Genomic DNA, 26,994 nt, shown 5'->3' on the forward strand with positions numbered 1-26,994 from the left:
ATAAAGCAAAAATCCTGTAGTTTAGAGGTTTATTAAATGATTTGCTTAAAATTAATTAGCGATTGATTGCAATAGATTAGAAAATATTTTGACTAGTTTTCTATACTAAAAAATATCTGTATTTCTATAAATATTGGGATTCGATTGATAAATAATGCCAAATTTCCTGTTTTAATTTTATACCCATTTTTAATTTATGAGATTTTTTTGTAAGAAAATTCCACCAAAGAATAGAATTTGAGAAAATAGCATCTGAAAAAGTAAAATAACATTAAAAAGTATATTAATGCAAATATAAAAATCGATGTAACTTTCCAAAATATATACTTATAAACAAAATTCAAACAGTTTTAAAAGGAAAAATATTCAAGCATAAAGAATATTAAATTAAAAAAAATAATATTTTTACAAAAAAAATCAATTTAACGTAGTCACCTACGTTAAAATTACTAAATGCCTTATGATATTTTTCTTTCAGCTGTTTCGTTTTCATATTCCAAAAAAAGTATTATATCAATCTATTGAAGCAGCAAAAATATTCAACATAATTATCATAATTAAATATTTATTTCTGAAATAAAAAAAGAAAGCCACATTGTGAATCCATTGTTAAAATCCAATATCTATTCACTTGCGTTTCCCAAACCAAATCCTCGTCATTTAAACCCATTTGCATTCATAAACGAATAAGATATACGCGACGATTGCCGTTTATTACCGAACGTGGAATATTCCTCTCACGACGATTGTCGATTATTGCCGAGTGCAGAATAATAGCAACACGATTTTCATTTATCGCTACTATTCCTCGCACGTAACTCATGAATTTAAAATTTTTTTCAAAATTCTGCAAGCTCTAAGCATAGTGATGCGGACTGAAGGCTAGTAATAAGTTTGTTATTGATGAAGATGGAAACGGATTTTGAGTGCGATAAACACATGCAAATACCTTAATGTCTATATCAAGAAAACGGTTTTATTTGATTGTTTTGTTCACTCAAAGGAAAATAAAAGTACTATCTTTAGTATGAAATGATGTCCTTACTTTTAACATAAAATAATATGAATCCTAAACAAAATGCCCCTGTCACTGCGCGTGACATCAAACTGTTTTACACTATACTATGACGTAATACTATTGCAATTAAAATGTAAGATGAGTATATTTATATGATTGTGGATAGATTCCAAAATTTAATTGGCGCAGCATATTTGAAGTATTTACCTAGAGCGTAAACTGACTTCACTAAATGATGCACAAAACTTTTTGAATTTATCACTTGCATATGGTGGTTAATATTAATAAATAAAAAAAATATCCTATTGTGCATCTGTTATAAATATATGTTTACGGAAAAATAAAATACTAAAATATTTTATTTAGTATTTTATTTTAATGTCGATTTGTCAATCCGTATATTCGTATAGCATAAAACAGATTCTCTGTTTATAATATTTCTTTTCATCAGAAAGTGAATCGAAAAAAAAAAAAAATCAGAAAAAGAAAAGATAATCGAAAAGAAATGCTTTGATACCATTCCAAAATGTTAGAAACTCTAATCGATCAAGTTTCAATTCGTCGGTATAGTACAGTATAAGCCCAATTCATTGTTTAAAATGTTTCGTTTCATTAAAAAAAAAATCCAACAAATATTTCAATTCTTCTTTTATGGGGAAATATATCAGTAATTTTGAAAAGATATAACAGTGGAAGCCAGATGAGCCGGTTTTTATACAATTCTGACCGGTTTTCTTCCAATCGATTGAAAGCAAAATTTAACACAGAACTACGGTTGCAGTCACAAAATCACATACCAATTTGAATAGTTTTAAGTCACTGCGTTTTTGAATTATCGTGTTTACATGCTTCTGAAAATAAAGGCCATTTCTTAAATTTGGCTCAAAATTTGATAGGTGTCTACAATATGGATTTTAATACTGGTTACCAAATTTTATCTGTCTAGCTCTCATCGTTTTATAGTTATCGTGATAACTTACATTCGAAAAACCGCATAGACGGATTTCCTCTGAATAGTTTGCTCAAAATTTAATATAAATCTACAAATTGGTTTAAATTCCATATGCTAAATTTCATTCGTCCAGCTCAAAGCGGTTTGAGTTATCTTTGTCAAAGGCAGACATTATTACATAAATGTGCTTTTCGAACCCAGGGAAGTCTAAAACATGGAAATTCATCAAAATCTCCAGTTCGAAGATTTTGATAATATCAATACTTTCTTTATACGAGAAAGTAAAAGGTAGAATAATTGATGCAAATAATTTTTGAACGAAAGATGTGCCACATGACATTTCTGATGATGTCTTATGTGCAATCACAAAAGAGATCATCAGAAAATATATCCGTATTCTCTACAAGGCAAATTTTACAATGATTTGTTTTACTAGTGATGATCAGAGATTCTTTAATTTTACTGCGAAACTATAAAAAAAAGCAGCTTTTGTGAGATAAAGGACACTGACATTGGACTTTTGATGCGTATTAAAAGGTTTCCTGTTCTGATAGTAGAGATTTCTTCACTACCATCAGGCCGACAACAGGGTCCAGTTGTTGCAGATTTATAGGATCTGTTCATAACGCTGAAATATCGTATCCAATCTGGGGGATTTAAGAGTTGTCATTTTGGCAGCATGGATCAATATTCCACTAAAATATTTCAACAACTTGTAGATTTCAGATTAGAAGAATATCTGCCATCATCAAAGTCATAAAAGATTTAGACGATTAGTACGACATAGTGAGTTGTTCTTAATACTTCCGTTACTCGATGTCGACCAATCTATTAAAGAATTAATTAATAAAAAGAAACTATTTTCCAAACCGAATGCAGATAATTCATTATATTTCAAATGTAGGGCGATTCTAAATGAATATCCAAACTTTGCAGGCTATTAAAAGAAAACAAAGCAAATTTTCACCTTGTTGTTCATCAGAAATTACAAATAACAGGTGAAAATTTAAATTGAACGCAGTTATAAATGTTTATTATAAACACCTCCAAAAATGCGAACGATAACAAAGTGATACGATAAGTCATCCCATAATCTTTCAGCATCTCAGATATGATGCATTGCAAGCCTGCGGATATGCATGCCTTAAGTTTATCAACGTTCATTGGTAACGAGGGAATAAACACCTGCTGTTTGATTTAGCCAAATAAAAAAAGTAGCAAATATCGCCATACACGCATGTTTGCATGCTTTCAAAGCTTCACGCCAGGCATTCAGAAAAAATAGTGGGATAGATTATCGTACCGCTTCGATATCCTTCTCATTTCTGGAGGGGCTCACATTGAATACTTAACATTGAATTGAATTTAAACTTTCAACTGTTATTTTCGACTTCCGATGAAAAACAAGGCATGTTTTCAGACTTGCAAAATTGGAATATTCATTTATAATCACCTTGTATATTGTTAAAGGGCAATGAATTGCCTCGTATCAAGATTTCTTTCGTAATTACAGCTCATTATAAATAATGAAGAATTTGATAGAATTTTCAAAATGAATGTTCACACAGTCCTTCCTCTTCTTGACCATATTTGGAATCAAAATGTGATTTAAAATGGATCTTGATAATAGTTATGAGCAGTGATGCGGCAAAGATAAATAATACTTGGAATAAAAGTATATTTACTCACCCCCTGGCATCAAATTTTGCCTTAAAAAGTGAAATAAAGTTACTACTAATCTGTCTTTACGGCAATTCTAGAAGGGAATGAGAAGCGTCACTGCGACTTCCACCCTTTGACCTTCTTTCGCAATACCTCCGATCCATTTCAAAAACACTGGTTTACGAAACACATTTTTGTAAAATAAAAATGCATTGAAACAGAAACAAAAACATTCAGAACCAAATTCCAAACATTTTTACTGTTATCAAAACATTGAAAACAGTACACAAGCATGAATTATTAGGGCGGTTCTTTCAATGCGATAATGGCGGAATTTCACAGCAAAAATGAAAGGAAAATTGCAAGTTAATATTAGTCTGTAGATGCCACCGAATACTTTTATCATCAAAGAAAGAATGAAACTATATGTGCTTGAATATATTTAAAATTCGACTGAATACTATAAGTAGTAATTTTACTATCATTTTCATTTTAATTCATTATAATTTTATTCTTCTGAAATACTGTTGATAGCTTGTTTGTTTTTTAAATCCACTCCTTTTATAGAAAGCCGACGTGATAAGATGTGTATTATGATGCGGCCTTTAAATGATATTGCAAACGAATTATGCAAGAGAAATACAGTAAATTCTCACTTATTTCCTATTAGAGCCATAATAGTTTTAAAAATATTCATTTGCAAATAAAAAAAATTCCTCTCGGCAAGCTGGAAGGCAAAGGTAGATTCCTTTTCATCTAAGTTACTATCTGGGAAAATAAATTGTTGATATTGGAAACAGTCAATATTAGGGCTGGAAAATCATTTTTCAGTCCCTAACTTCTAAAATATTACAGTTATCGAAAAACTAGAAATACAAAAGTTGTTCGTCTTAATGAGGGTCTAATTTGACTAATTAAATTTATTTTTCTGTCGTCAATATTAAAAAAGTTATAGCGAAATGAAAATTTCAACCCACGACCATTTCCACCCCCTTTGAGCTAGATGGGCCATTTACGAACTCTCCGAGATTTTTCAGATTTCTAACAACATATTTCAAGCCGGCTAAATTCCAAACAAAATTTCTCTAGTTGTCCCGTTTACAAGATAACATGGACAAAGAATTAAATGCATACTATGTATAAACTTTTGAAGGGTTGTTTTGGGCTCTTGGGACCATGATCGGTAAAGAACAGAAGAATTTTACGCATTGTTTTGTCATGAGAACCATTGCAATAGGTAGTCTTCCTATAGGAATCTACCTAAAAGAAGTGTTTCATTGCACAATTAAAAATAAATAAATAAAAATAAAAAAACTAGCAAGTTCAAAAGTCTATTGTTTATTAAATCACAATTCCTTATGTAAATTTCTTTTATTATTATTATTAATAATAATAATAAGTCAGTCCTTGAGCACCACAAAGTAAAGCACAAAGCTTACAGAAGTAAGTAGAAACAACTACGTGCATAGATAAAAACAGATAAAAATCAGGATAAAAACAACAGGAAAAAATAAACAACAAGACTGATTAAAAATTGAAGCAGCAAAGGCAATAAATTTATAGAATGATAAAAAAGCCATTTTGTAGTCGACCAAAACATGAAACGGAGGTGGAAACTTAATATTACCGGCTTCGAGATCCATAATAAAATCACTTCTCCCTTCAGTAAGTTTGGAGCAATCAAAAAGTAAGTGTTCAGCGTTTTGAACTCCACCCACGCTGCAGTGTGCGACAATCCAAATTTCTTGAGATAGTAATTGAAATTACCGTCGCCAGTAAGAAATTTGTTAAGTGAAAATCACTGAAGAAATGCTTGTTATTTAAGCTTTGAGCAATTGTGGGGGAAAATAATCTAGTCAAAGAGCCAGTTGACGAATTTTGGTACAGCTCATTCCATAAGAGAATGATCTTTTTAGGATTCTCATTGCGAATGTGAGATTTGGGGATGCTAACAGGATCAATGATGTTTAGTTTTGTAGCTTGCTTTGCAAGTCAATCGGCTCTTTCATTCCCTAAAATGCCAGAATGACCTCGGACATGTGAAAAACAGACACTAATTCCTTTTGCTTTAAGCTCGTAAAGAGTGATTTGAAAATTCACTACAATTTTGTTGCAGGAGTAAATTTCCTATTGTAAACAGAAAATATTCAAACACATTTTTTATTAACCTGTTTTTCTTTTTCAGTTATTTTGTAGAATATTAGCGGATAATTGGATATTTTTTCTTTATTGTAATCACCAAAGAATTCGACTTAAAAATTTCGATAAATTCTTATTTAAGGTATCCCTAAATCCAAAAGACTTTTTAGAATTATAACCGAATTTCAATACTTTCATGTGGAAGTTAGAGTCAGCTAATCGAAAATGCATTTAGTTAAATAAGTGAAATTCTGTATGCGGTTCTTATAATATAGATGCAAACGCTACCAAATTTTGATGCCAGTCCAACACCGGACAAAATTACTTTTCCTAAACATACTCTTGATTTTCTTCTTTGTATTATGAAACTAAACTACTTTCAGAAGTATGTAAAAGATTGCTTAAAAAACTCAACTATTCAAACATATCGAATTTGGTATGAGATTTTGCGACTACGGCTGTCTTTCTGCGTCAAAGTTTGGCCGCAATCGATTGGGAAAAAAAGCGTCTAAAGCACGAATCGTTCAGTTATTTTTAAGGGCACATCAGTGATTAATCGCCAAAAAACTTGCCAAGGATCACACAATTTTAGTTCATAATTTTAAAACTCAATAAAAATTTAAATTCCAACAGAATTTTCAATTTTACCCTTGTCTATTCAGTTGATAACTAGTGAGATATACACCTATAGAGAAATATTCATATTTGTTTAAGCACAAAATCTTTTATATGTTAAATATAAAAAACACTCTAGGGAAAGAAAAGGAGTAAATTCTTTATGAATGCATGCATCAAATCCACTGTGCCAATTTAATTTCGAAAGCAGTTAGAACTAAAATATCGTGACGTCACAGCGGCTCCAAATCACGAGGGTGGTAAGATTAGTCCTCACCATATGTACAAACATGACCATCATAAAGCTTCAGAATTAGTTAGGTACGATCTGCTTTCCTCTTTATATATATATATATATATATATATATATATATATATATATACGAGGGATCAATATTTTTGGACTAAAGTCAGACCCCTCGCAGAAAAAATCCCTAGTTTGAATCCCTGCCTGTGGGTGACCCTTGAAAAAGTCTTCAGGCTGGATTCATAATTTCTTTCTTTTTTATTCTTTTTGCATTAAACTTAATATTTTTTTTTCTAATTTGGTTAAGTTTATCTGTGTTTTAGTAATAGCAGCAATAGCGCTCTCTAAATACAATACATCTTTTATTAGATTGGTTCAGAAAGCATTAATTTTTAATTGAACTTCATAATGATTGCTTTTTTGATTAATTTCATACATCAATATAATTCATTAAAGTACAATTTTTTAAACGCATGTCATTTTTATTTAATTTGCTTATAAAATTTGGTAAATCTGCGTAGAAGAAAAGTGATAGGAAGGTAATTTTTGGTGGAGAGAGAAGATTATAGATAAAATGAAAAAATAACAAAAATGGAGCAAGCAATGTCTGAGAGGAGCAACACTGGCAATTCTCCTAGGGACGGAGTACCGACACGGTGTATCCCTGCATCACAGCACAGGTAAAGTCAACATGTAGTTTCGACTTTAACATCCAGCGATTTTATTATTTTAAGTTCCATGGAAATATTTTTAAAGAGTTCTTCAAATATTTGCATAGTTTAATTATGCAATGATATCAATCACACAAAAAAATCAAATTTCCACAGACTTATTTATGCCCATATCAAGTAACGAAAAACAATACAATCGGTTTATTTAATTTTTTTTTTCTAAAAAGAGTGGGATGCTCAGGCGCATTATCCTTGGAACCTTTGAAACCTATTTAAAATTCATTGCAAAACTGTTGTTACATAAATATCGTGGGCACCGTCTGACACAGACAAGGTTACAGCAGAACCAGCGGCTTCATTTGAATTAGAGTCACCGGTGTAGAAAATCATTTCACACTTAACTATTCCTGTGCTACGAAATATTCGCAAATTCATTTAATTCAAAATTTCTAACTGATAGCAAATAACACACACACACACACACACACAAATCAATTTTTGAATTCCAGCTATTTTTATTTCGAGAATAAAGATTATAATTTCAGAAATTAGTTCTGGCATTTTCCAATTTTTATTCGATTGATGTTTGCTTCCATTTTTAGCTTTTGAAACTCATTATTTTGAATATTTCTTTTAAGTCTTATAAAGAAATGTTGAAATTCATTTGCTTTTCTGGGAAAAATGTAATACATGCAAGGCTTTTTGTTAATATAAAAGAAATTAAAATATAATAAGTTAGAAGTTGCATTCAATTTTTCTAGAAGAATTCTGGAAAAATTGAATGCAATTCAAAGTTTGTGCGTGCATGTGTGTGTGTGTATGTGTGCGTGCATGTGTGCGTGCATGTGTGTGTGTGTGTGCGTGCGTGTAAACCATAAAAAAATTACCGCCACATCCACCCACCCTTCTTAGATAACCGAAGTTAGATTTCATATAGATGAAAATTAAAAATTATAATCACCACGCCAAATCACTCGTGCCCGTTTTAATGCCACTGAAAGTTTAAAAATTAAACGAACAATTTTTCAAATGCATAATTCGACATTCTGTTTTATTCCCTTCAACGGATATAGTAGAAATTTTAAAGAAGATCCAGGATTAATTCGGCACATTTATTTAAAAGAAAAATAAAAGCAGATTTTGAAACATTTTAAGCAACAACCATCGAATTACTTATAAGTCGCTCTAACATTTTAAAGCACACTGTTAATAAGTTGGAGTCAATTTAATATCCAAAAATTAAATTTAAAAAAAATCCTGAAATATTCTGAGGACGAACTGCAAATAAAATAAAATGTTGTAAGGCAGCAAACAAATATTCAAAATAAGAATATACAATACCTAAAACAAATTAATAAATTTGTGAATCCCTCTCTTATAGAAATTTTCATTGCAAATAATACAATATTCGAAATAATGTTTAAAAAAGCCAATTGAATTTGTAGAGGAAAGAAACCCCACATCGCTAAAATGAAAACATTTTATGTACAGAAACATGATGTAAGAAATAGTTCAGAATCATTTAAAAATTCTCAAAAGAAAAACAAAATAAAGAATTCATTTATCAATATATACAAGAAAAACAGGAATTTCAAACACAAATATATTGGTGTCATATCAACTTGTATTGTATGCACTTTCGATTAACTTTTAATTGCTAATCATAATCAACACACCTGCTTAGAAATGCTTCATGCCTGAATTTTTTTATTCATTATTGAACAGAACTGTTTCATAAAAAATATATTTTTTAAAAGCAATAATTATCCTCTAATATAGTGATCATTCGCATGAATGGGCCAAATTATTACGTTGCAACTAATCCTTAAAAAGAGAGAGAGAGAGGAGTAATTTATAAGCATGGTTTCATGTGTCAGCAATTACTCTCAAACAAGTAGTGATGTGTTCTAAACAAAAAGGAGAGTGCCCTCCGTGAGGTTGCCCACCTGTATTTCCTCGGCGATCTCCGTCTCGTCCAGCAGGACAATCGTGCAGGGGAAGGTCTTTGCTCTCCGCGCGCAGCACCCCATCCGCCTCTTGCCGGCATCGCCCCCGGAATGCTTCTTTCCTCTTTCGCCCGCTCTCACTTCTCTCTCTTGCCTCTCATTTCTATCCTGCTGCCATCTGTCCTCCAAAAGAAAAACTGAAGAGGAAAGCCAGTCAAAGTTGTTCAATCAAGTTTTCTTTGTTTCGCCTCTGATCGGAGGGTTGCAAGGAGGATGATATTGGAGGCGATTTCGGGTGTGGGTAGACTATTGAAAATATATATGAATAGAAGTAAATTATCGAATATATATATGAACGATAGAAGTTATTGCAATCGTCAGGAAAAATTCAGCCATACATTTTTAATGAATTTCTACATTGTAGACTTTTATTATGAACCAGAAGGAGTAGTCTCCGGAAAAGTTTCTCGTATACTCTCTAAGAAATTTGTTATTACCCTCACCCCACCCCCGCAAACAAAATTGTGAACCTTGGGTCAGGCAGAAAACGGCTTGCATGGCACTGGAGTACAATAATAATGCAGCAATATTAACATTTGGAGTGAATTTAGCATTTTTAATGAATCTACTGTTTGATCCTTGGCAAATTTTTCTGACGATTAATCCCTGCATCCGGTTAATAGTACCCGACAATCCAATTTGTGTTTTAGAAGCAGTTTTCCCAAATCGTTTGAAACTAAAATTTGACACAAAAATATAACTGTAACCACAAAATCACATATCAAATTTGATATATTAAGTTATTGCGTCAGACTTCTGAAGGTACAGGCCAACAGGCAAGATACAAACCTGTACTTGTGTAAGCCTGTACTGATTTTGTACAGGATGGCCAAACCTTTGTTAGATTTGGTTCAAAATTTGATAGGTGTCTACAATATAGATATTAAATCTATGTACCAAATTTTATTCATCTGTCTCTTTCTGTTTGTAGGAATCATGCTAATTTATATTTAAACAGCCAAACAGACAGATTTCCTCTGAACGGATTTTGCTCAGAATTTAATAGGAATCTTCAAACCATGTACAGAATTTTATCCGCCTAGCTCAAAGCATTTTTGAATGATCTTTGTCACAGACATACAGGCATTTTCCAAAAATATGTTTTTTGATCTCAGAGAGGTCTAAAAGACAGATATTCGTTAAAATCTCTTGTTCGAATTTTTTGACGATTACGATACTTTTGTTATACTTTGCATACGAGAAAGTTTTAAAAAAAAAACTATTTTTGGAGTTATGTGTTTTTTGATCTGCTCGTGAACCCGATAAATCGGAATATCAATGAGATAGATGAATGCCGGCGTCCTGGCATAGAGACAGCGCAACTTCTGGACATCCCGGTTTCGAGTTCCGGTTCTGGCATGGTTGTTCCTCTTCTGTGTTCTATCTATGAAGTGTGTGAATGTAACCCCCCCCCCCCTGCAAGCGAATGTGGCGCATGAAGTAGCTAAGTCGTACTCTTCTCCCTAGTTGGAGCTACTGAAAAAAAAAGAGACGCTTACTCAGCTTAAATCGCTGGCAGATAACTGTCAGCGGGCTTGCAAAGTGCCATAAGTCATAACACAACAGCTGATAGATGAATGAAGTTTCGAATGTGGTTTGACACCCAAACTGTCGATTCCAAATAAATGTTGGATAAAATCTGTGCGTAAGAAAATTGTGCATCTGCCTGTCCGTGTGTACTGAACACAATATATCTAACAAACAACGAGTTATCTAAATTAATACATACTTTATTACTTTATAAAGCTATCTAACACAATATAAGCTTTTATCACCAAAACTATAAGAAAATGTCTGAAAATGTCTATGTCTAAAAATGTCTGAAAATGTCTAAAAATAGAATTTTAAACTGAATCTAGCGAAGTGATGGCTGTTTGTTTTAATACAATAACTCAAAAACGCAGCCGCTTGTTAAATGAAATGTAGTAGAGATACAATGTAGCATAAAATTATAGATATATAAACATTTTTGCTTTCTTGTACACAAAGAAGAATTATTGCAGTTGTCAAAAAATTAGAAATCAAAATTTTGACGAATCTCCGCGTTCTGACCATAACAATTTTTTGAAAATATCGCTCTCTTTATCTATGAACATGATGACTCAAAAACGCTCAAAACTAGATAGATAAAATTTGGCATACTGTTTTTACACCAAATTTTCGGATTTCTATGAAATATTGAAAGAGATCTATTCAGAAGAAATATGTTTGTCTGGGTTTCCGAATATAAATTAAGGTAACCGACTACGTTCGAAGCAATATTTTTGAAAAAATGGATTTTTTTAAAACTATTTATGGTTTTTAGATGTATTGTCAATTATAAACACTATATATACAAAAAAATTATTTAGAAATATAATATATTTTGAGAAATAGGAACATTTGTAGTAAATTTTAATGAAATTTAACCTAAACGGTTAACACTCTACACAAAATTGTAATGCAGCAATCCTATTTTTCTTTGTACACAAGTTATAGAATATAATGATGAATGAAATGAACCAAAATCTAAGAAACATTTTGAGATGCAAAGAAATTATGGGTAAAAATATACGTACATATGCACTTTTTCCATAAATTTATAACTTAATTTTTCTAAAAACACCTATAAATGAAAAAGTATTTCACCAACAATAAAACTTTTGGTTCATTTCATTGTCCACAGTATTTAAAAAACACGCTGAAATTTTTATGTAAATGCCTCTATTACTTTTTGAGATATCATGTTAACGGTGGATAATTTTTATAAAAATTAAAGTTTGAGAAAATTGAAGTTAAAGAAAAATTTTAGCTAAAAAATTGTTTAAAATTATCCTGGATGATAGATCAGACCTTCCTTTTCCTAGAAAATACTATTTTGGTAAGAGGAAAGCCTGAACTACAAGAAATATTAATAAAAGAAGAATTCGCCAATGTGGTCGATAACCAGTGTTTTTAAGGTAGTCGGATACCTTAACATAATAACTACTGAACAAAATAGCTAAATGCATAGATTAATATCTAAAGAGTAGATATTAAATCTAGAACCAAATCCATTGAGGAATTGATCTTCCATTAGTTTGTATTTTCACAAGCACGTAAACTCGATTACTTAAAATAAAATTACTTTACGAAATTTGATATGTGATTTTGTGACTATAATTATAGCTCTGTGTCAAATTCGATAGATAAAAAATGTCCGAAATATACATTCGGTTGTCTAGTGCCTATGTTTTAAATGTACATCAGCGATTAATCGTCATAGTACGCCAATTATATGCGGTTAGTAATACACAACTGCATTTATTAGGATGGTTTAATTCAGACTTCAAGACTGAAATACTTATATAGTGCAAAGCTTAAAACAGCAAAAAAATAATAAGTAAAGGAGATTTGGAGTTCTAGAAGGAAATATAATAGCATGATAGTGTAAAATTGATTTTTCTGTCTTTGTCTTATTTTTAAACATTTATTCATAACTCCTTTAACTCCAGGAAGGCGACCACTTTTGAAACTAATTGGAATTGAAAGAGAACTCGATTTTCTTTCCTATATTATTATTATGAATCTGTCGTGTTGCTTCTTAGCACAGTTAATTCCATCATAGGAAAGATCATTTTACAACAGTTCTATCAGAGGCTTATCGGATGCCGAATCCGTGAACCCGGGCTTGATGACGAATTTGGCAACTTTGGTGGCAAAGATGATACTAGAATTATCAAGAATTTTGGCGATAGATCCATTAAGAGTTGAGATATGCTTGATTGTTCCAGAACTTTTGTCCAGTTTCGAAAAACTATACAAGGCAGGAAGTCCAAGTCGAAGACAGTCGTAGGGAAATTTAGAATCTCATAGCGATGCACAAACATTGAGTGGAGCTGAAGTGATTGGTTAATTCGGCTGTTAGCCGAATCCTTGAGTTTATTAATGAGTGAGAAATAACCGGTCGTGAAGTAGTGAACCGGCAGTTGGATACAGCTAAAGCAAGAAGACTGTGGAGAATTGCAGATGTTTGGAGAGACCGTAGATAGTTGCTACGTAGATTCGCTCCTCTTGCTGAATTCTGTCTGGCCGCTTTCTGTGCTGTGGTTGCTGTTAGCTACCTATTACTACTTGTGGGCTGCTGTGTGTTGCTTCTGTACGTCTCGGCTGTGTTTTGTCGTCTGTGTCTTCGTATTAATAAACACCGTCATTTGCTATTGATTGTGTGTTATACCATACACCCACTACAAGGCGAGCCTGCTGACTTTACAGACTTAGTGTATGAAGTTCTGTAACAATATGATGCTTAAAACAGAACAAGCACAATTTATTTTTTTCTATATATAAAAAAAATTGATGGGAAAATATTCCTGCTGATTTAAATCGAATATGGCAACGATGTGAGCAGCTTTATACCACGCAAAAAAGAATTGGCTCTTTCTACGTTATTGCTTTTGTTTCAATTAAAAAAGAAGCATAAATAAATATTACAGAAATTATCACCGATTTTTATATGCGTCAAAAGTTAAAAAAGATGAGGAAATCTCAAAACATACTTATTGAAACTGATCATTACTACTTACCTTATTACTGCTTGAAACTGTTGCTGCCTGAAATGTTACTTATATCGCAGCGTACAGACAGCAAAATGTTGACTCCCACTCCTAACTTTTCTTTCAAGTAACTAAAGTATAAAATTTGCGTTCCCTTTTGATCATCCTTGAGACTTCACTTCTTGCCTTTCTTCACTAATGATAAGGTAATCTATTATATATTAATTGATATAATAAAATAAATGCATAAACTTGTGCCATGACTGCTGGAAGAAAGATCGATCAATTCCAAATAGAGAAAGAATTTTGAGCTGTTTAATAAAACAACATCGATATAATTTGTCTATCTTTTTATACTGAGCAGTTGATGGGGTGTACCCATCACCCATGTGATTAAAAAACAAATACATACCTGAAGTTACAACTCCCTAATTTTGTTCAAGCATTCTGGAAAAAACAACTAATGCATGATAGAAGCTATATTTTAAGCTCATCTTTCTTTCTCTTTTCTGATCTATTGAAGAGGGTTCCATCTCCCCCCCCCCCTTACAGAAATTTTTTCTCAGAAATAGTACATGCTTCATAAAAACTATTGCTAAAACTGATATTGTTTCTCATCAATCAAATAAAAACTATTTAATTATCATAAATAAGAAGCATTCTTAATCGAAAGGTAGTCTATTATTAGCTTTAACTCTTTTACTTCATTAATGCTATACTATCTAATTTTAAAAATCCAAATTCATTTAATTTTACTCAGATAATTCTGACTGTCCAAAAAATTAGAGACGACATCAAAACAAAACCTTTAAGCTCATTGTATAATAATTAACATTTTTTTCTCTGTGGTTAATTTTCAAATTGCAAGCTTTGTATTACCGACAATTACTTAATAACTCTATAACTGTATTGTTTCCTCTACTTTTTAATTAGGTGACATTTTTCACTTAGAAAACGTGCTAAAAATCAGAAAATACCTGAGGTGTTCATATATTATGTGTAATTTTAATGTGGAATTATAGCGCCACTGAGCGGTTTAATTTTAGCTATAGAGTGATTATTCGATGCGCATATGACACTGACACGATGATTAAGAAATTAAATAAAAATTAGCATTATCTTTGCATTATTTTATTGCATTACTTTGTTTGTTTGTTTTTTTACAATTATTCTTTATTTTGTATTATTTTACAACACAAAAGTATTTATCCATGCTATCTTTTTCCTTCTCTTTCTTTGCTGATCGTTATTTAATTTTCGGTACTTTAAAATGCATAAAAGGAGCTCCATTATAAATAAAATAATTCTAATATAAACGTTAAAAAAAATTTGAAAGCAAAGGATGTCTCTTGAACGTTCCGAATCTATAATAATTCATGAATGGAAATAAAGATTTATAAAGCATATTTTTTATAGTTAATATGCGTTTCCTTTAAAAAGATAACAAGATCATAAGAAAAAAATAAAAAATAAATGAATAAAAGTTTCTACATACTTTGTAAACTTAATATTTTTGGAAGGTTACACAGAGAAAGTACTACAGCTTCTTCTGCTTTTGCCACCATGTTGGCCTATGAGAACGAAAAGCTACACGAGTTGTACTTACATTGGCGATTATTTTTTGGCGATTTCTGGCTCTGCCGGATATCCTTGACCAATCAAAATGATCGGTGTTTTAATTTTAGGTTTTTGGGAATGTGAACGGTGTGTACCCTCTTCACTGCCCTTATTTCTGTTTCTTTTTTTGAGAATTTTAAGAAATTGAAATTTGAAGGAATTGCGTTATTTTAAATAAAGTATTCATCATTGTACATTTATATATTCTCTCATGAATGTTCTAAGTTATCCTTTACAAATTTGTAGTTTTCTTAAAAATTGTGAAACCTAAACGAAGTACTATTGGATTTCGATCTTTTAGGTAAGATTTTTATTAAATGGAAATATTACGTGGACTTAAAAATATATTCAGCAGATTGTTTCAGAGATTAATTAATATTTATTTACATATATTTTAACCGATACTTATAAGCTAGTTTTTTGCCTGTGTTATAGTTCAGTACATGTTTCTTATTTTTTACTATATTAAAACTGGTTTTAAAACGATGTTTTAATTACACGGGAATAAATGTGCATAGATGAATGAGTTTCTATGTAAGGGTTAAACTCTTTAAAAAATCTTACTTTCAGAATAAAAATTTGAAAAAGAAGAAAAATTTATCTATATTTTGTTTTGTTTTTTTAACATTTTACCTCTACAAAATTTAAACATTTAAATTCCCTAAGGTATAAAATAATTGATAACAGACTTTTCTTTTTAAAACTTTATTTATTTCCTTAGGATTAAAAATAATTATTTTGGTGATATAATTCTTTTCATTTCTCCCTCTCTTCTACATAAAAAATAAAGTCAAATGTATAAATTTTTCAAAAGGACTTATATTTTCCCTTATTATAAAAATCTAAAAATATTTCATCTTCATGATCTGTACTTATTACATTCAATTTTGTTCCAAATAAAAATTCTGCATTATATTATAAGTATTCTCCAAACAAAAGCATCTTTAATTTTTCTTTTAATAAGAATATTAAATCACAAATTATTCTTATCATTAACTACTTATTGATACTACTATTTTTTTCTGTCATGAAATTTAATGCTTTAAATGCTCGTATAAAATACTAATGAATGCAGGTAAAATTCTAATTTTCCTTGTATCATTTGAAATAGAATACTATAATTTTAGTACTGTGTAAGATTTTGCCCTTTTTTAGCATCATTTCAAAGTCATAATAAATGTTTTGCTAAAGTTTTATAATTGTAAATTAAATACGATTTTTTTTTTCATTATTTATTTTTTTGCTGAAACCTAAATTCATCATTAAATTCATTTATATTAATAAAAAGTCTTTTTGATTAAAGTAATGTTACAGTTGTAAAAAATGTTGTTGTGATATGATCTTGACTTCAGTTTGATGGGATACCTAAATGTAAAAAAATATTGATAATGTTTACTGGAACACAACTAATATGCATCAAGTCCAGCAACCAAATGTCCACTGGATGTGAAACTTTTTTTTTTTTTTTTTCATTTTCTATTTGCTTTCACTAGGTGCAATTTAATGCTTCCAAATTAATCAGCAATGACATTTTGCTTCAAAGCTTGTGTTGGTAAATAATGCTAAAAAACGGTCAATATAGTAAAAAATATCAATAAAATATTTATATTCTTAGAAGTGATTATCCTTCTTAGAATATTAACTGTATTATATGAATATCCATTCATTATCATAAAGAAAATTCTAAATCTTAGTGCAAATAAATTATTATTTGCAATTCAAGTTTCTCATATTTATTTATTATTTATACTTTGAGGGTTATTTTTGTATTAACCTTGAGCCATTGATAAACTTTTGGCTTTATTCCATTGGCAAATTTTAGACTTAATCTTATGTTATTGAGAAGTATTGGCATTTTTGGCGGTTAATTATTGATTGGAATGAACATGGTATCTGTGGCAATTAATCACTAGCTTGTGATTAATACCTTTTGAGGATAAATTCTATTAGCCTGGTCTCAGGCAGAGATCTGCAGTTTGAGATAATTAAGCTTAGCGACAATTGAATTATTGTTTTGCGATCAAAATGTGAGTAAAATAAATTTCATACCTATTCTGTAATGCTTATTTGTCATTAAGAATGATTAATTCAAAATTAATCATTCTATGAATATTTAAATTTTTTACGTTACTGATATATACAGATGTTAATTCATCCATTTTGCCTTGTATTTCTATCTTTAATTGTTTTTTTAATGAGAAATCCTCTTTAAATTTGACATTCATTGCATTATTGTAAATAATTTTTATAATTTATTGTAATTATTGATTATCTCATTAATATAATTATTAGTTTTATTAGTATACAACTTTTATTTTTTTATAGATGCATGAAGTGAAGTCATGATGTGTTCATGTAGGTGAAATCTGCATCAGACTTCTAGATGAAAATTTCAGTGGCATGGATGTGCTTGCTGAACGCATCTTATTGGATTTGAGGAATACTTTTAAAAAGGATCCATTAATGTAAGATTTTTCTTTTATTTAATTTATTGATATTTCTTTTTTATATAACCTTGTTATGTATTACTTACACTTCTTTATTTTAACAATTTGTAGAATGTAATTATCATTATTATTCATAGTTATTAACTGAAAATATAATTAATTTACTTTCCTTTTTATCTAATAAAAAGTATACTTGTTCCTATTTTTATTTATTAAATATTTTGCTATGTTATGTTTACACTGTAAACATTACCATTAATATTTTGGTTTTAATTATACTAGGTGTTTGCAGATAATTTTGAGAAAGATTAGATATCAAAGCTATTTATTAAGAAAATATGAATGTTAATGTTAAAAGTTTCTATTCATTAATTAAATTCAATAATTAAAATATTGTTACAAATTTTTATATTGATAGGTTTAATAGCTTCATTTAAGCATAATATGATGAAATAATTTTAAATTTCCTTTATGTACAGTGATGAATTTGATGTGCTTCCTGTTCATGAATCAGTCAGCAATAAGTGTCCAGTTATTCATGTGGATCACAAGATAGCTTTGGAGGATTGGTGCGTGAAGCACGTCTATGTATATGCTTACTCTAAATTCTTTGCATGGAGGAAAAGGCCTTATAAGATAGGTAATTTTTTTTTTAAAGTTTAAACACATGTTTTTTTTTTTGTTTTTTTTGTCAAGTTACTTGATTTTGCAAATGATTTTTATAAAAGTCTTACGTATATTTCCTTCAGTTTGTAGTTTTAATTAAATTCTTTGGATTACTTTCCATTTTTTTATTTTGTATTTGCTTATGAATTACACTAGTAATAACTTATTTATCAAATAGCATAATCGATTCTCTTCATGTCCCATTTAAACTTAATGTTTCCCCAATTAACGATTAAACTATAAATTATAAAAATTATTATCATATATTTTCTTGTTCTCTAAAGAATTCAAGAAACTTCTTGCATTCTTTTCCAAAGATATAAATAGATAAGTATATCTTTGTTGGTTTTAGTTCATAGAAGATAAGCTAAGGTCAAGACTCATTTTAGTTATCTGTAATTTATTGCTCAAATGTTCGAGAAATCACTTATTTTTTCTTCTAAAGCCTGTAAACAGATATAGATCTTTGTTGGTTTTACTTCAGTCAAAATAAAATCGAAAGCTATTATAGTTATATATAATTTCCTGCTTATTCTCCTAATTGCATTATTTAGTTATGGCAATAAATTATAATTATAGGTGCCTGATAAAATTTGAGGCAAATTATAACTATAGATCATGTAATTTATGAGGCAATGAGAATATTTGACAATAACAAAGGAAGACTTATGCCTGCATAATAGAATGCAGCTTTTTTTTTTTTTAAAAAAGAAATTGAATCTCATTTATGAATGTTGATTAAAATATATTTTTTGCATGATTTAAAATTGTTAAAAATTAAGCAACTTTTTGATATTTTAATTTTGTTCTTCTTCTCTAATTTCTTGAAAAAAAAATGTGGTATAAATATTGATTTAAAATGGTGAAAAAAATGTTTCTCTATATTTTTAATTATATCTTATAATTTATTTGATTAATTTTCTCAGGGTTTTTTTTTTTAATTTTTATATTTGTTAACTTAATCTGGCTAAAAATGATTTGAATGCTGGGAATAAAGTCGTAGGGAAAGTGAAACATTTAAACATTTTTTCTGCATAAATGTTTTATTTAAAAATTTTATCGTATTTTAAATATTCTCTTATGGTAAAATGCTATTTTAACTTCTCTTTCAAAATTACACTTAAGTCTTCTAATAAATAATCATGGTTTTTTTATATTTTTTATTTTGTCATTGTTAATCTACAACATATTTTTTAATGATTTTATTTCACTTGTGTGTGTAGATAGACTTTTGCAAAAGTATTTTCTTTCTTCCCAATTTGCAGGAAAATGTTTGCATGTATGTATTCTCAAAGACAGTATGCTGCTGTAAAATTTTCAGAGCTTAATTATCTGTTAATTTATGAATTTATTTAAATTTAATTCCATATCAGTGATGCTACTTGGTAATGAATTTGTAGAGAAAGTGATTTGAAATGATTACATAGTATTTATAATGATGATTTAAAAATTCAAGACTAAAATGTAAATAGTAATTAAAATTTAAATTGTTATTCTAATAAGAGTGTTTTTAAAAATATTTTCACTTAATTTGATTATGCTAATTTTACTTAAAAATGAAGTTTATTCAAATTTCTACTTAACTTTAGAAACTCTAATTTAATTCAGTATTAAAGCCTTAAAAAGCTTCAACATTGAGAATTTTCAAGCCAAAACTTATTCCACAAATTTATAATCTTGCTAATTTCAGCTGAAAAGGTTTTGAATGTATATTTTCCGATTCTTCTTTATGTTCATTATTGAATTGTATGGATAATTTGAAATCGTTATGAATTCTTGATTAATGTACATTTCATTTGGTTTACAGGAAGGACTAGTTTAAATTTACAGCTTCATTTTTTTGGTATTTTTTTTAATAATAATTAATTTAGTTTAATAATTGCAGCATGTTTGTTTGAATAATTGTGATTCAAAATAACTGATATATGAATTGCATTTAATGAATGAAGTAATTTATGCTTTTAATAAATGACTATAATTAAAAATCAATTATTTTAAGCTCATAGCCGACTGTTGTATAGTAAAAAAACAAACAACAAAAAACATTTTATTGCACCATATAGCAGATAAACCTGCTATTTCCAAGCAATGATTTATAATTCTTTCAAATAATCTAATATAATACATTAAAATGAATACATTGTTTTCATTAATTAACACAATGATAAAATTTACAGTCTTGAATTATTTTAATAGCATTAAGACATTCTGAAATAATGGATAGATAAACTGGAATGTCTGTCAGACTGTCCTATTGACCTATTAAATCGAATTTCAAATACAGAAATTCACATTTTTTTCTACTATTTTTTCATTTAAGTTTTGATTTTCTTTAAGTAAAATTCCTTTATTAGAAATATCACCAATATATTTATCATTGATATGTTTGAAAGGGTGAGATAAAAGATAGGCTTACGTTTTAAAGTCTGCTGCCATAATGTAAATTGAAACTTATTAAATTTGTTAATTTAATTGTTTATCTTTTGGTTATGTATTATTTGAATATGGTGCTTAAAATAATTTGTTTTATGTTATTGCACTTTCTATGATTATTTATTTATTTTTAGATTCAGAATGTTTTTTAACCTGGACAAGTGCAATTCTGTTAATCAATCCGGAAGTAGAAACTGTTTGGAATGCTAGGTAAATAATGCTTTTTAAAATTCAAAATACCGAAATAAATAGATTAAATTATTTTTACCATATCTAACTTATTGGTAATGGTAGCCTTATGCTTTATCAATTTAAAAAATAATGTCCTAAATCTATATATATAGTATCAATTGCATATGTATAAGTATTTTTACACCAAATAAAGAAATATATATAATTGTGAAAATTGTAAAATATTATGGAAGAATTCTGGTATTTTACCAAAACTGGTCTATTGTACATGTAATTTTAATGTGTTTAATTTTTTTTATTGTAAACTTTGCAAACTTATATACATTTTATCATTGAGAACTGTCTAAAAATCATGAAATAATAATTGATTTATTGCATCAAACTTAACCAATAAATGATTGCAAAAAAAAAAACTATAATTTATAGTAAGATATAAGTAGAAAGTGAAAGTAGTTGTAGATGTGAGTGCTTAAAATATATCTATAAACTAACTTAACAGATTTTTATATTTTCCAAAGTAAATAAAAATTAGTATTCTAAGAAAAGTAATTAATCGCAGATAGAAAGATCTATTTTCTGTACAAGTTCTGCACCTGTGTTTGTTAATGTTACAGAGCAAAGTGTTCAAAAATGGAACAAAGCAAAAAGTGAAAGCAGTTGTGACTTTTTCTTTTTGCCCATTTACATATTCAAACCTTTTTAGTAATTCTTTTATAATATATAAATATGCATTAGAATTGTATGCCACTCAATTTCTTCAAACAGTTTTTAAGATTTTGAATTTCTATTCAAATATCCAAACAATGAAAAAAAAAAGTCGTAAAAACCTTAGTTTTTTCTTGTTTCTGAAACTATGCACACATTGAAATATGTGCCTGAATGATTTTTACTTCAGAAAACAGTATTTTTGCATTTTCTTGTACTGTATTTCAGAGTGAATATGATGCTTTTAAAATAAGAATTTTTTTTTTCACTTTATATATATATGACAATATATAAAGTAGAAATGATTATATAATTTTTGTGGTAATGATATTATTTTTGTAATACATGAGCATTCTGTTTGAATGTGCATCCTTTAAAAATGAATATATATATATATATATATATAGGTTTAAAGTATTCTAAGCTACTTATTTTATACATAATATTTATTGGATATAACTTCATTTTCATATTGACCATATGTCTTCATTTTTATGGAGCACAATATTTTTTAAAAATTTCTCTTTGAATGAATGTTTTTTCTTTAGAAGTACAATAGCTTATTACTCTTATGTATTTTAGTAATGATTCATTAGAAGAAAATTTCTCAAATGTCCATTTAAAAAATATCATAAATTCAATTCACCTTTATTATAAGTTATCGAAACATGCAAAATTCAGAGTCATTAACGTTTTTATTTTAAAAGTGGTAAGTAATTTGATTTGCAATCAATAGTATAATTGAAATGTTTAGGTCATAATTTGAGTTTTTTTTAAATTAATTAGGTCATTACAATATAAAAAAATAATTTCCCTAGGAGGTTTTAAGAAAATGTGCAAATTAGCAAAAAATGAAACTAAGCATCATAAATACTTAAAAACTAATTATATATTCATATTTTATGTTTAAATTAATTAATACAATAAGGGTACATTAATAATTTTTTTTACATTTTCATCTTAAATGGCAAATGGAAGTAATTAAATTTTTTATCCTTTGCCCTCCAAAAAACTAATTATATTCTTATTGTTCTGTTCAGGTTACTTTCACTTGTTAAGTTCCTTAAAGGACATTACTTATTTTGATAAGCAACCAAAATAAGTAGTTACAATTTCAGTAAAAACTTACCTATATTGTTTAAATAAAAAAATATATACTATATGCCTTTTGAGCTTCAAATGCTCATTTTGCTGTTATGGGGTTAGTAGAATGTAGAGGGTTAGTAAAAAATACTGCTGCATCAGTTTATTTCAAAAGAATATTTATATTTATAACTTATTTCAAGTGCTTTTTGTTTGTAGGAAAGAATTTGTGTGCCAAAACCTTCTTCTTCCTGAAAATGAACTTAAATTTTCTGAATTGGTGTTGAGCCGAAAGCCCAAAAGTTCTCCAGTTTATGCTCATCGGTAAATATTTGTGATAATTTATGAATAGAAATAATTTTTTAAAAAAAGGTTTTTGGTTTGAAATGTTTTGTATTATTGTTAATTTTTATTTGTGAATGTCTTATATCTCTATTTTTACCATAACATATATCGGAATTACTAAAATGAAATAATGAATTAATACAATTTATTTAGAGAACTAAAATGAAATAATACAATGTATTTAGTATTTGTTTTTGGCAAAAGGTTAATTCTTAAATTAACTGTATCATTCAAACTTATTATAGATTGAAATGTCATTCTTGAGTAATATGAATTAATTTATTCTTTAAAATAATTTGTCATTTCAATACCTAAAGCATCTTTCAGATTTGATTTTTTTTCCTGTTTATATTTGAAATGCTTATTAAAAATCTATTTGAAATAACAGGATTCTCTTCTTATTGTTATGACTTAACCTTCTCTTCATATTTTTAAATGTGTATTTGTTACATAGATTCAAGTTACATTTGGTGCATTACTTTTCCTTGTTTTTCAAAAATTAACATAATGCGAAAGGTATTGTTATGTATATGGGAACAAAATTTTGTAAATTGATCCTTTAAGGTTGTCACTTTGGTTCAAATTTAACATAGGATCTTGGATTTAATTTGTAGAATGTTTACAATATCTTAATTTAAATTTTTATTAAATTAAAAAGTGGCATACACTGCATTCACTTTAATGCATCTTTATAACAATGTTTCCTGAAATGATGTTGTTTATTTCTCTTTTTCAGAAAATGGGTGCTACTAGAATATTTTCAGGGAAAAGTCTCACCATGCTCCTTACAGCAAGTGGTGGATCATGAGTTTAAATTATGCAGTCGGGTTGCAAACCTTTATCCTAACAACTATTATGCCTGGTGCCACAGATCATGGCTTATGAAAGAGATATGTCACAACTGCCACAAGGTTAATTTAAAGTATTCTTAAGTCTAGATAACAGTTTTGAAATTTTGCTTTTCATACTTAAAGATTTTTTCCCCATAAGGCTGTTACTCTAAAGTAATCATATATATACAGGAAAATTTAGATGAATAATGTGTAAAACTTTAATTATTCAAAAAAAATACTAAGATTCGAATAAAGGAAAAAAAAAAGAAAAAAAAAACTTCAACAATGTTATTATTTATGGAGGACTAAGATTTTTAAGTAGCATTTAGAATTTTAAAACCTTTCCTCGTCTGTTTACAATAAAACTGATGCACTTTTTGTTTACCATATAATTTGAGGATTACCCAATATTAAAAGCTACTTAATAATTTGTAATTGACTCTTATTATTGAGAATTTTTTATACTTTTTGTTTAGCATTAGAATTTTTTAGATCATATATAGCTTTGGTATTTTTAAAGTAATTTTGAAGCTTTTTTAAAAATTTTATTTCTTATTGTATAGATTTTTTTTACATGATTATATGAGAGAAAATAAAGTTTCAAATAAAAGAATATGTGTATATCTTTTGTACTATGGAGTAATCAGGTCAAGATGAATATTAATTAATATTAATTCGAATTAATAAATATGCATGCCATTTCTTAACTGTGATTCCAGCATGCAACTCAAAAGACATGCATATATTTTTTTTAAATGTATGGGTGTGATTATTTGCATGTGAATTGATGTTTGTTTTAACTGGATTATAAAATTTTGAATTTACATTATTTTATTAATGTAAACAGAAAAAAATTAATAACTTTATTTTGTGTATTTGATGTTTATTATGCAAAAAATATTGATTTAAAACAAATATGTATTTAAAAAAATTAGCTGTTCACATTGCATGAATAATTTTTTCTTTCTAAAAATGTACTGCATTTCTTTATAAACAGATGAGATTTATGTATATATATATATTATGTCAAATATATTCATCCTTGCAATATAACCACATTGTGTTACTATAATTATACTGTTGCAGTTGATAAAGAATATGTGTTTTTAAGAAAAGAAATTGCAGTTTAATTAAACCTTTATAACTATCATTTGAATTTGACTAAAATTCTTATAGTAATGGTATAACTTTTATTATTTAGTAATTAAACTTGCTAATTAGTGATATATAATATTTAATATTTATAGTAATAATATTTTGTAATATACATTTCCCTTAATTAAATACCTTTTACTATATTTCAATTAATATCAGATTTATATATTGATTTATTGGGATCTTGACTTCTCAAAGATAATGACCCAGATTTAAAACAGAAATTAAGTTTATACATTAATTCTGCAGCTTGTATTTTTTTTATATGATTTGGTTTTTATTCAGATAATGTAGAACAAGTTATGCATTCACATAACGGAAATACACTTTTGCGATTTATAATGAGTATCGACAGCTAACTTTCATAAAAACAATATAATTACTGCATTACCTAGTTTTTACCCCCCTGCATTATTTTTTTTAATGTAAAAATATGCAACAAAAGTTTTTTTTTTTTCATTTATAAATTTTTAAGGCATTTATCTTCTATAATATATTCTTAAAGCATGTTGCATATACTTTTGTAAATGATATTGCATCAATATTTGACTCTTTTATATAAAGTAAAAGTTTTACAAGTACTCTTTTTACAATTAAAAAAAAAAGAAAGAAAGAAAAAGGCCCTTTTTTTTTTTTTTTTCTTTCTGTTATTTAACTGAAACATTTTTTTTCTCATAGATTGTTTCTGAAGAGCTTACTTGTATGGAAAAATGGGTATCTACTCATGTCTCAGATCACTGTGGATTCCACTATCGCCAGTACCTTCTTTCTTGCTACTCTGGGGATGATGAAGGCATTGTCACTTGCCCCTTGCATGCAACAGGTGATGACAGCTGCTCTCCCAAGCAAACTGCACTCTTTGCACCTCTGCTTCGGCAAGAGATGTCTCTCCTCTGCAATCTGCAAGCCGCCTATCTTGGCCATGAGACTCTTTGGTACCATCGGCGCTTCCTCATCCATGAATTTCACAAGCTAGAGGTCTCCATAGTGAAGGATGGAGAAGAAACAGGTAGCTGTAAGCGGCATAAGTGGGACAAGGGGCAAGAATGGGATACTGCAATGGAAGAGTCCTTCTTGGTAGAGAGCTTCAAACGTGCCTCTGGCAATGACTGGGAACAGACTCTGATAGAGAGACACATCAAGTGGCTAAAAAATGTTGTTTATTGGTCGGTGTCTTTAACACCCAGTTGATTTTTAATAGGTTTATTTCTTTACAATGTAGAGAAAGTGATTGTGTTAATAAAAATTTTATTCTTTTAGTTATTACATTTTTGACTTCTGTTTGTATTCAGTTTTTTATGTCTAAAATTGTCATCTCTGTCAGTACCATATCAAATATATTTTCCCAATTTTCAGAGCACTTTTTCTATAATGCTTCAATCACATAATTCTAGTTTTTAAAAAAATGGGTTGAATTTATCTCATTTATTTACTATAATATTTCTTCATTTTAATGCAAATACTCTAGTCATAATATTTGCAGAAAAGTACAGTGTCATCTAAAATATTCAGGAAAAAATAAAATATTATTTTGAAACTTATTTGGAATACAGTTTTTGTGAGGAATAGAAAATTTTGAATTATAAAATATTAGAATAATGTCAGTACTTTTTCAGTTATAATTAGTAAGTTTACCTTATGTTCTTGTGCATTCACTTAATTGTTATAGTATTTATAATCTCCTTAAATAATAT

General features: G+C 28.5%; 2 protein-coding genes across 3 annotated transcripts in view; one reads left to right on the forward strand and one right to left on the reverse strand.

Moving 5' to 3' along the window:
- The window catches only part of LOC129988271 (band 4.1-like protein 4), a 98,555-nt gene extending 89,142 nt beyond the window's left edge, over nt 1-9,413 (reverse strand). Inside the window, exon 1 of the mRNA XM_056096458.1 lies at nt 9,251-9,413. Within this exon, the coding sequence (XP_055952433.1) occupies nt 9,251-9,334 (84 nt within the window). The 5' untranslated portion in view covers nt 9,335-9,413. The remainder of the gene's footprint in view (nt 1-9,250) is intronic.
- A 5,978-nt stretch (nt 9,414-15,391) lies between these two features.
- LOC129988320 (protein prenyltransferase alpha subunit repeat-containing protein 1-like) lies at nt 15,392-26,568 on the forward strand. Of its 2 annotated transcripts, none has more exons than XM_056096524.1 (7): nt 15,392-15,742; nt 17,767-17,906; nt 18,368-18,528; nt 21,122-21,197; nt 23,187-23,291; nt 24,049-24,223; nt 25,979-26,568. In XM_056096524.1, the coding sequence occupies exons 2-7, from the start codon at nt 17,842-17,844 to the stop codon at nt 26,489-26,491; spliced, it is 1,095 nt and encodes a 364-aa protein (XP_055952499.1). In that variant the 5' UTR covers nt 15,392-15,742; nt 17,767-17,841; the 3' UTR covers nt 26,492-26,568. The 2 variants fall into 2 exon arrangements, with proteins under 2 accessions (XP_055952499.1, XP_055952500.1); XM_056096525.1 differs by having other exon boundaries at nt 15,392-15,528.
- Nucleotides 26,569-26,994: the final 426 nt, after the last annotated feature.

The sequence above is a fragment of the Argiope bruennichi genome, chromosome 10, assembly GCF_947563725.1.
Source record: "Argiope bruennichi chromosome 10, qqArgBrue1.1, whole genome shotgun sequence".
NCBI classification, from domain to species: domain Eukaryota; kingdom Metazoa; phylum Arthropoda; class Arachnida; order Araneae; family Araneidae; genus Argiope; species Argiope bruennichi.

Excerpts from the sequence above, each read along its gene's own strand:
- LOC129988320 (XM_056096524.1), top strand. The coding sequence starts at position 17,842 with ATGGATGTGCTTGCTGAACGCATCTTATTGGATTTGAGGAATACTTTT. Across the intron at positions 17,907-18,367 it reads TTTAAAAAGGATCCATTAAT|TGATGAATTTGATGTGCTTC; the intron begins GTAAGATTTTTC and ends CTTTATGTACAG. Across the intron at positions 18,529-21,121 it reads GAAAAGGCCTTATAAGATAG|ATTCAGAATGTTTTTTAACC; the intron begins GTAATTTTTTTT and ends ATTTATTTTTAG.